Here is a 10691-nt window from a genome sequence, read left to right on the forward strand (position 1 = left end):
GGGGGAGGGCAGAGGAGAGACACCAGAGATGCAGGAGGGGGGGGGGGGAGGGCAGAGGAGAGACACCAGAGATGCAGGAGGGGGGGGGGGGGAGGGCAGAGGAGAGACACCAGAGATGCAGGAGGGGGGGGGGGAGGGCAGAGGAGAGACACCAGAGATGCAGGAGGGGGGGGGGAGGGCAGAGGAGAGACACCAGAGATGCAGGAGGGGGGGGGGAGGGCAGAGGAGAGACACCAGAGATGCAGGAGGGGTGGGGAGGGCAGAGGAGAGACACCAGAGATGCAAGAGGGGTGGGGGGAGGGCAGAGGAGAGACACCAGAGATGCAGGAGGGGTGGGGGGAGGGCAGAGGAGAGACACCAGAGATGCAGGAGGGGTGGGGGGAGGGCAGAGGAGAGACACCAGAGATGCAGGAGGGGTGGGGGGAGGGCAGAGGAGAGACACCAGAGATGCAGGAGGGGTGGGGGGAGGGCAGAGGAGAGACACCAGAGATGCAGGAGGGGGGGGGGCAGAGGAGAGACACCAGAGATGCAGGAGGGGGGGGGGGGCAGAGGAGAGACACCAGAGATGCAGGAGGGGGGGAGGGCAGAGGAGAGACACCAGAGATGCAGGAGGGGGGGGGGAGGGCAGAGGAGAGACACCAGAGATGCAGGAGGGGGGGGGGGAGGGCAGAGGAGAGACACCAGAGATGCAGGAGGGGGGGGGGCAGAGGAGAGACACCAGAGATGCAGGAGGGGGGGGGGGGAGGGCAGAGGAGAGGCACCAGAGATGCAGGAGGGGGGGGAGGGCAGAGGAGAGACACCAGAGATGCAGGAGGGGGGGGAGGGCAGAGGAGAGACACCAGAGATGCAGGAGGGGGGGGGAGGGCAGAGGAGAGACACCAGAGATGCAGGAGGGGGGGAGGGCAGAGGAGAGACACCAGAGATGCAGGAGGGGGGGAGGGCAGAGGAGAGACACCAGAGATGCAGGAGGGGGGAGGGCAGAGGAGAGACACCAGAGATGCAGGAGGGGGGAGGGCAGAGGAGAGACACCAGAGATGCAGGAGGGGGGGGGCGCAGAGGAGAGACACCAGAGATGCAGGAGGGGGGGGGCGCAGAGGAGAGACACCAGAGATGCAGGAGGGGGGGGCGCAGAGGAGAGACACCAGAGATGCAGGAGGGGGGGGCGCAGAGGAGAGACACCAGAGATGCAGGAGGGGGGGGCAGAGGAGAGACACCAGAGATGCAGGAGGGGGGGGGCAGAGGAGAGACACCAGAGATGCAGGAGGGGGGGGGGCAGAGGAGAGACACCAGAGATGCAGGAGGGGGGGGGGGGGCAGAGGAGAGACACCAGAGATGCAGGAGGGGGGGGCAGAGGAGAGACACCAGAGATGCAGGAGGGGGGGGCAGAGGAGAGACACCAGAGATGCAGGAGGGGGGGAGGCAGAGGAGAGACACCAGAGATGCAGGAGGGGGGGGGCAGAGGAGAGACACCAGAGATGCAGGAGGGGGGGGGCAGAGGAGAGACACCAGAGATGCAGGAGGGGGGGGGGGGCAGAGGAGAGACACCAGAGATGCAGGGGGGGGGGGGCAGAGGAGAGACACAAGAGATGCAGGAGGGGGGGGACAGAGGAGAGACACCAGAGATGCAGGAGGGGGGGCAGATGAGAGACACCAGAGATGCAGGAGGGGGGGAGAGGAGAGACACCAGACATGCAGGAGGGGGGGCAGAGGAGAGACACCAAAGACAGATGCCATGCAAATGGGGGGGGGGGTGCAAAAGAGGTACTCGGGTAGAAAGATGCAGGTGTGTGGGTGGTAAAGGACAGGTGCCAAGCAAATAGGACTGGGGCAAAAGAAGAACCCTGGGCAGGCAAGAGGTGGGCAGAGCAGAGACACTTGGTAGGCAAGAGTGGGGCGGAGACTGAGCAGGCAGGGTGGGTGCAGAGGAGAAATGCCAAGTGGGAAGGGCGTAGAGGAGAGAGCCGGGGTAGGTTGCAGAAGAAAGATGCTGGGCAGGCGAGATATAGGTTAGGCAGTTGGGAAGGCAAAGAAAAGAGAACAGACATGTTGGGCTGGTGAAAGGGAAGCAGAGACCCCCCAGGGCAGGCAGGCAAGAGAAGAGCATAGTAGGGACAACAGGCATAGGTTTTTTTTATATTACCTTAAAATCAGTCTGCTGCTAAATACGACATAAAGGCTACTTTCACACTGCAGCGCCCAGCCATTAACGGTGCAAGCTGCGCTTTTTAACCCCAAACAAGGGGTTAAAAGCGCCTGTGTTTTGCAGCACTTTCCAAACCATTTGGAAGGGGTGTTTTGGGAGCGTTGTGTACGGGGGCGCTCCCAAACCGCCCCAAAGATGCTGCTTGCAGGACTTTTCCTAACGCCCCGTCCGGGTGTGAAAGAAAAATCACACTGAAATGTATAGGAGGCGGTTTTCAGGGGTTATTTAGAGGCTATTTCTATCGCTAGAACGCCCGAAAACCACCTCAGGTGTGAAAGGGGTCAAACAGTATTGACTTCTATATCAAAATTATTTCCCTTGATAGTCACCTTCGATTGTATTGCCCACTATATATATATATATAATGCACAGCAATACTGAGATAGAATGGGTGGGAGGGGGAAGATTAGGACACTTGGGAAAGCTCCCATGAAGAAAAGGTATAAATGGAGAGGGGGGGGGGGGGGTTACAGACAGGTTCTCGGAGCCCAGGAATGTGACAGGAGGGGGGAGGGAGGGAAGAACTACACAGGAGACACCTCTCCCCACCTAGGACACAACGTTTTCTGCGGGTCTGGTATGCGACAGTTGTCACCGGTCCCTGTAATTACCCCCCCTTTATCCTGCCGACAGGAAGAAGCCTCCGACTATCATCACACCGCTGGAGTCTGATCTTCTCTTTATAAACAATGACTGACACATGAACCCGCAGAGCTGACACTCTACCCTTGAAAGAAAAAAAAAAAAAAAAAAAACTCCCTGGCTGCAATGTACATAAATCCTTTGTTCTCGGAACTGCCAGTCAGCGTCTTCCATGCCACACACAGGAGATCAGAGAAGGGTGGAATGTGTGCGGAATGCTTGTGGTTTCCTCTCAGGTCGGCGTTCTGAAATTTTACCCAAATAGGAAAGAGACTCCCTTCTCCACCTGAGGCGTTCTACCAGGCCCGGAACCCACAAACAACGCCAGTCTGTGTAAGAATACACCAGGACTGTGTGGCACTTTACCCTTCCACAACTTGCCATATGCCAGGATTGTACAGCTAGGCACCCCTCCAGAAACCTCCATTAACCCAAACAGTACAGCTAGTTACCCCTCCACAAGTCACCATGCACCAGGTTGGTTACTAGTTACTCCTTCACCATATGGCCACCAAGTCACCATACGCACCAGTATGGTACAGCCTGTTGGGCCTCCAGCAGAGGTCTCCAGATACCAGGACGGTACAGCTAGTTATCCCTCCACAAGTAACCACACACTAGGTTGGTTACTAGCGACTCCTTCGCCATATGTCCACCAAGTCACCATACACCAGGTTGGTTATTATTTACTCCTTCACCGTATACTACAGCCCGTTAGGCCTCCAGCAGAGGTTTCCATAAACCAGGACGGTCCAGCTAGTTATCTCTCCACAAGTAACCATACACTAGGTTGGTTGTTACTAGTTACTCTTTTACAGGTCACCATACACGAGAACAGTACAGATAGTTACACCTCCAGAAGTCTCCATTTACAACGCAACAGCAGAAGTCACCATAAACCAAGATCATACAGCTAGTTACCCTTCCCCCATTCACCATATGATGATGGTACAGCTCGTTACCCTTCGACAAGTCACCATACAACAGCCAGTTACACTTACATAGGTCTCCATAAACCAGGATGTATAGCTAGTTATCCCGGCAGATGTCGCCATACACCAGAACAATACATCCAGTTATCCTTCCACAAGTCACCATAGGAGGACGGTACAGCAAGTTATCCTTCCACAGGTCACCATAGGAGGCTGGTACAGCAAGTTATCCTTCCACAGCTCACCATGAGGATGGTACAGCTAGTTATCCTTCCACAGGTCACCATATGGAGGACGGTAGGCTAGTTATCCTTCCAAAAGTCACCATGAGGCCAGTATGGCTAGTTACCCTTCCTCAGGTTACCATATGAGGCCGGTACAGCTAGTTACCCTTCCATAAGTCACCATAGGAGATGAGGACAGTAATGCTAGTTATCCTTCCGCAGGTCACCATACAAGGACGGTACTGCTAGTTATCCTTCCACAGGTCACCATATGAGACAGTACAGCTAGCTATCCTTCCACAGGTCACCATACGAGGCCGGTACAGCTAGTTATCCTTCCACAGGTCACCATGAGACAGTACAGCTAGCTATCCTTCCACAGGTCACCATACGAGGCCGGTACAGCTAGTTATCCTTCCACAGGTCACCATACAAGGCCGGTACAGCTAGTTATCCTTCCACAGGTCACCATACGAGGCCGGTACAGCTAGTTATCCTTCCACAGGTCACCATATGAGACAGTACAGCTAGTTATCCTTCCACCGGGCACCATACGAGGACGGTACGGCTAGTTATCCTTCCACAGGTCACCATATGAGGACGGTACGGCTAGTTATCCTTCCACAGGTCACCATATGAGGACAGTACGGATAGTTATCCTTCCACAGGTCACCATATGAGGCCCGGTACAGCGAGAAGTAACCATACAACAGCCATTTACACTTCCATAGGTCTCCATAAACCAGGGCATACAGCTAATTACCCCTCCACAAGTCACTATACACCAGAACAATGAAGTCAGTTACCCCTTCACAAGTCACCATACAGCAACATGGTACAGCCAAGTTTCCCCACAAATGTGTCCATAAACCAGGACAGTACAGCTAGTTACTAGAGCTGCAACTAACGATTAGTTTGTCTGTCGACTAATCTATTGATTATTTTTTCGGTCAGTCATCGACTATACGATTTTTTTTATTAATCTGTTTTTTTTTTGATTAGCTAATTAATCCTTTGGATAACCTTACAAAAAATGAGAAGTACATAAAAAAAAAAAAAAAGATAAAAATATAACTAGTACATACATATATATTTGTACTTAAAAAAGTAAGATAAAAGAATATAAGTACAAATATATAATATATGTATGTACTAGTTATATTTTTATCTTACTTTTTTATGTACTTATTTTTATATATATTTTTTTCCTTTTATCTTAGCTTTTAATTTTCTGTTCAGAAGTTCATGAATGTTTATAATTCATTTTTTACAATTTACAATTCTTTTTTTAAGGGGGAGGGTGTGTGGGGACAGTGTCAGTTTTTATTTTTATTTTTTTTATTTATTGCAATTTTTTTTTTTATCAGCCCTGTTGGGGGGGGGGGGGGGGCTATGGTGAGATATCAGGGGTCTTAACAGACCTCTGACATCTCCCATTTGAGACAGGGAAAGGGACTGGGGACAGAGATTCCCCAGTCCCTTTCTCTGCAGCCTCTGCTGCACTGATAATAAATGGAGAGAAGACAGCGGCTTCTCTCCATTCATTAACTGAGACATCGTAATCACAGGAGGTTACAATGTTTCAGTTATGTGAATGGACAGTCAGTGGTCACTGACTCTGTCCATTCTGAAAATGAAGCAGCCGGGTTTACTGGCTTCTACCTCCGCTCTCCATCCTGAGATGCCGAGGGGGGACGGCAGCACGGAGGGGGAGAAGAGAGAGGGGGATGGCAGCACGGAGGGGGAGAAGAGAGAGGGGGACGGCAGCACGGAGGGGGAAGAAGAGAGAGGGGGGGAGGGCAGCACGGAGGGGGAAGAAGAGAGACAAGGAGCATCGATGCCCTGCACGCACGTCGACGTAATCGATTACGTCGACTCGTCGGGGCTGCTCTACTAGTTACCTCTCCAGAAATCACCATACACAAGGCTAATACACCTTCCCCTCCAGAACGGTATGGTCAGTTACCCCTCCACTGTTTCTATGCATATATAGTTCAACCGTGTATTCAGTTGCTCAACTGAAATTTCACTTTAAAACAGAGCAAAGGTGTAGCCTGGTTAACAAGAGCCCCGGCATGTGCCAACAGCTACTACACCGAAATATCAACACAACGATACAGCCGCCATACACAAATCTTTACCAGCAGCCCCAAGAAATGTTTACCAGGCAGCATGCTGCAATGACAGGACCAGTCCGGAGCGCGATCAGTCCTTATACAGCGCCTTGAAAAAGTATTCATACCCCTTGAACTTTTCCACATGTTGTCATGTTACAACCAAAAAAGGTAAATGTATTTTATTGGGATTTTATGTGATAGACCAACACAAAGCGACACATAATTGTGAAGTGGAAGGAAAATGATAAATTGTTTTCAATTTTTTTTTACAAATAAATGTGAAAAGTGTGGGGGGGCATTTGTATAGGGCCCCCCGGAGTCAATACTTTGTAGAACCTCCTTACACTGCAATTACAGCTGCAAGTCTTTTTGGGGATGTCTCTACCAGCTTTGCACATCTAGAGAGGGACATTTCTTCCCATTCTTCTTCGTAAAATATCTCAAGCTCTGTCAGATTGGATGGAGAGCGTCTGTGATCAGCAATTTTCAAGTCTTGCCACAGATTCTCACTTGGATTTAGGTCTGGACTGTGACTGGGCCATTCTAACACATGAATATGCTTTGAGCTAAACCATTCCATTGTAGCTCTGGCTGGATGTTTAGGGTCGTCCTGCTGGAAGGTGAACCTCCACCCCGGTCTCAAGCCTTTTGCAGACTCCAACAGGTTTTCTTCTAAGATTGTCCTGTATTTGGCTCTATCCATCTTCCCCTCACCTCTGACCAGCTTCCCTGTCCCTGCTGAAGAAAAGCATCCCCACAACATGCTGCTACCACCACCATGTTTCACAGTGGGGATGGTGTGTTCAGGGTGATGTGCAGTGTTAGTTTCCCGCCACACATAGCGTTTTGCTTTTAGGCCAAAAAGTTCACTTTTGGTCTCATCTGACCAGAGCACCTTCTTCCACATGTTTGCTGTGTCCCCCACATGGCTTCTCACAAACTGCAAACAGGACTGCTTATGACTTTCTCTTTCTCCAATGTCTTTCTTCTTGTCACTCTTCCATAAAGGGCAGATTTGTGGAGAGACGACTAATAGTTGTCCTGTGGACAGATTCTCCCCCCTGAGCTGTGGATCTCTGCAGCTCCTCCAGAGTTATCATGGACCTCTTGGCTCTTCTCTGATGAATGCTCTCCTTGCCCGGCCGGTCAGTTTAGGTGGACGGCCATGTCTTGGTAGGTTTTCAGTTGTGCCATACTCTTTCCATTTTTCCGATGATGGATTGAACAGAGCTCCGTGAGATGTTCAAAGCTTGGGATATTATTTTATAACCCAACCCTGCTTTATACTTCTCCACAACTTTATCCCTGACCTGTCCGGTGTGTTAATTGGCCTTCATGATGCTGTTTGTTCACTAAGGTTCTCAGTGACAAACCTCAGAGGGCTTCACAGAACAGCTGTATTTATACTGAGATTAAATTACACATTAGGTGACGTCTGAAGGCAATTGGTACCACTAGATTTTAGTTAGGGGTATCAGAGTAAAGGGGGCTGAAGACAAATGCCCCACCCCCCCCCCCCCCACACACACACACACACACACTTTTCACATATTCGTAAAAAAAAATAATAATTTTTAACACATTTATCATTTTCCTTCCACTTCACAATTACATGAAACTTTGTGTTGGTCTATCACAGTGATGGAGAACCTTGGCACCCCAGATGTTTTGAAACTACATTTCCCATGATGCTCCACTACACTGCAGAGTGCCTGAGCATCATGGGAAATGTAGTTCCAAAACATCTGGAGTGCCAAGGTACGCCATCACTGGTCTATAACATAAAATCCCAATAAAATACATTTACGTGTTTAGTTGCAACATGACAGAATGTGGAAAACTGCAATGGGTGTGAATAGTTTTTCAAGGCACTGTATACGAATACATATCACAGGTCCAGTGGTGAATGTGATTAATCCTTACACATTTATACATATCACAGGCCCAGTCCAGACGATGATTGGTCATTATACATATCACAGGACCAGATGAAAATGTGATTAGTCCTTATACACGTAACCATATCAAAGAACCAGTAGCAGAGGAAAAGTGGTCACTATACATATCACAGGACCAGTCTGAAGGGTGCTCGGCCCTTGTGCATATCACAGGACCAGTCTGAAGGGTGCTTGGCCCTTGTGCATATCACAGGACCAGTCTGAAGGGTGCTTGGCCCTTGTGCATATCACAGGACCAGTCTGAAGGGTGCTTGGCCCTTGTGCATATCACAGGACCAGTCTGAAGGGTGCTTGGCCCTTGTGCATATCACAGGACCAGTCTGAAGGGTGCTTGGCCCTTGTGCATATCACAGGACCAGTCTGAAGGGTGCTTGGCCCTTGTGCATATCACAGGACCAGTCTGAAGGGTGCTTGGCCCTTGTGCATATCACAGGACCAGTCTGAAGGGTGCTTGGCCCTTGTGCATATCACAGGACCAGTCTGAAGGGTGCTTGGCCCTTGTGCATATCACAGGACCAGTCTGAAGGGTGCTCGGCCCTTGTGCATATCACAGGACTGGTCTAGATGACGACCCATCCTTACACACATATCACAGGACCAGTCCGGGGTGTGATCAGTCCTTATATATGAATACATATCACAGGACCAGCCAGGAGAGGGATCCATCTTTATACATATTACAAGACCAGAGGACACTCATACATGTGCTACACGTGTACACACAAAATTACACTGTCTACTATATGTAAACAAACAATCATCCCTTCTACTATATGTATACACATACATAAACAGTATAGAGGACTGGTGTATACAGTACAGAGGAGGAGCCGTATACCGTGTACGTGGTTGGTGAATGCAGTACATAGTGGGCCATATACCAATATGGAGGGAGGGCCTGTATACAGTGTAGAGGACTAGTATATAGCAGTACTGAGGAAGGGTCATATACAGTAAGAGGGGGCAATGTACATTATAGAAGAGGGGGCTGTATAACGTATATAGGGGACTGATGTATACATTACAGAGGAGGGGGCTGTATAATATTATATATGTAGGGGACTGGTGTATACAGTAGCGGGGGGGTCCAACCACAGTACCGGGGGGGGGGGGTCCATCTACAGTACCGGGGGGGGGTCCATCTACAGTACCGGGGGGGGTCCATCTACAGTACCGGGGGGGGTCCATCTACAGTACCGGGGGGGGGTCCATCTACAGTACCGGGGGGGGGTCCATCTACAGTACCGGGGGGGGGTCCATTGACAGTACCGGGGGGGGGGTCCATCTACAGTACCGGGGGGGGGGTCCATCTACAGTACCGGGGGGGGGGTCCATCTACAGTACCGGGGGGGGTCTATCTACAGTACCGGGGGGGGGTCTATCTACAGTACCGGGGGGGGGGGGGGGTCCATCTACAGTACCGGGGGGGGGGGTCCATCTACAGTACCGGGGGGGGGGGTCCATCTACAGTACCGGGGGGGGGGTCCATCTACAGTACCGGGGGGGGGGTCCAACTACAGTAAAGGGGGGGGTCCAACTACAGTACCGGGGGGGGTCCAACTACAGTACCGGGGGGGGGTCCATCTACAGTACCGGGGGGGTCCATCTACAGTACCGGGGGGGTCCAACTACAGTACCGGGGGGGGTCCAACTACAGTACCGGGGGGGGGGTCCATCTACAGTACCGGGGGGGTCCATCTACAGTACCGGGGGGGTCCATCTACAGTACCGGGGGGGGGGGGGTCCATCTACAGTACCGGGGGGGTCCATCTACAGTACCGGGGGGGGGGGGGGTCCATCTACAGTACCGGGGGGGGGGGGTCCATCTACAGTACCGGGGGGGGGGTCCATCTACAGTACCGGGGGGGGGGGTCCATCTACAGTACCGGGGGGGGGGGTCCATCTACAGTACCGGGAGGCCACATATTGTCTGTAGAGTTTGCAATGGTCGATGATAGAGGAGATTTGGCGGGGGGAGGGGCACATTATATTGCACACAATCTCCCCCCCATAACACTGCACATTATATACATCCCATAGCAGGCTTTCCCCTCCCCCCATACATCCTATAGAACACTCCCCGGACTGACCGGCGCTCAGGCACACGATGGCGGACAGTAGAGCTGCGGCCGGTCCTCCTCGGTGGTTCCGCTCCGTCCGCCTCATCTTCTCTCATCGACCCCCACCGACCCGCTCTCCCCTCCCCCTCTTCCCGGCCTGCACAGCGACCTCCGCCGTGCGCCGCCTACTCCCAGCCTGCACCGCGACCTCCGTCATAACGTCACGTCCTCCTCCGCCATGCTGGTTGAGGGCGGTCTCGCCTATCCTGCCCACTTCTGGTGTGAAGACCCCGCCCTCCGGTGATGTGTCAGTGGAAGGTCTCCATAGTGATGAGATGTGGCTGATGTTAGCTCCGCCTCTCACATTTCATTCCCAATACAGAGAGGGACTCAGATTCTCCTTATGGGGGAAAATCATCACCGATCCTCCTCTCTAATACCAACCAGCACCTTCTCCATCCTCCACCACACACTCAGCGTAGAACACCCCCTGTGTCCTCCACCACACAACACCCCCTCCGTCCTCCCCAACACCCTCCGTGTACAGCGCCCCCT

General features: G+C 52.0%; 1 protein-coding gene across 1 annotated transcript in view; it reads right to left on the bottom strand.

Annotated features, from left to right (window-relative positions):
- Positions 1-10329, bottom strand: part of PTK7 (protein tyrosine kinase 7 (inactive)) — a 49385-nt gene extending 39056 nt beyond the window's left edge. Inside the window, exon 1 of the mRNA XM_077485475.1 lies at positions 10167-10329. Within this exon, the coding sequence (XP_077341601.1) occupies positions 10167-10242 (76 nt within the window). The 5' untranslated portion in view covers positions 10243-10329. The remainder of the gene's footprint in view (positions 1-10166) is intronic.
- Positions 10330-10691: the final 362 nt, after the last annotated feature.

This window comes from Lithobates pipiens, unplaced genomic scaffold (genome assembly GCF_037356315.1).
Source record: "Lithobates pipiens isolate NorthernLeopardFrog02 unplaced genomic scaffold, aLitPip1_a1.2 Scaffold_18, whole genome shotgun sequence".
In the NCBI taxonomy this organism is placed as follows: domain Eukaryota; kingdom Metazoa; phylum Chordata; class Amphibia; order Anura; family Ranidae; genus Lithobates; species Lithobates pipiens.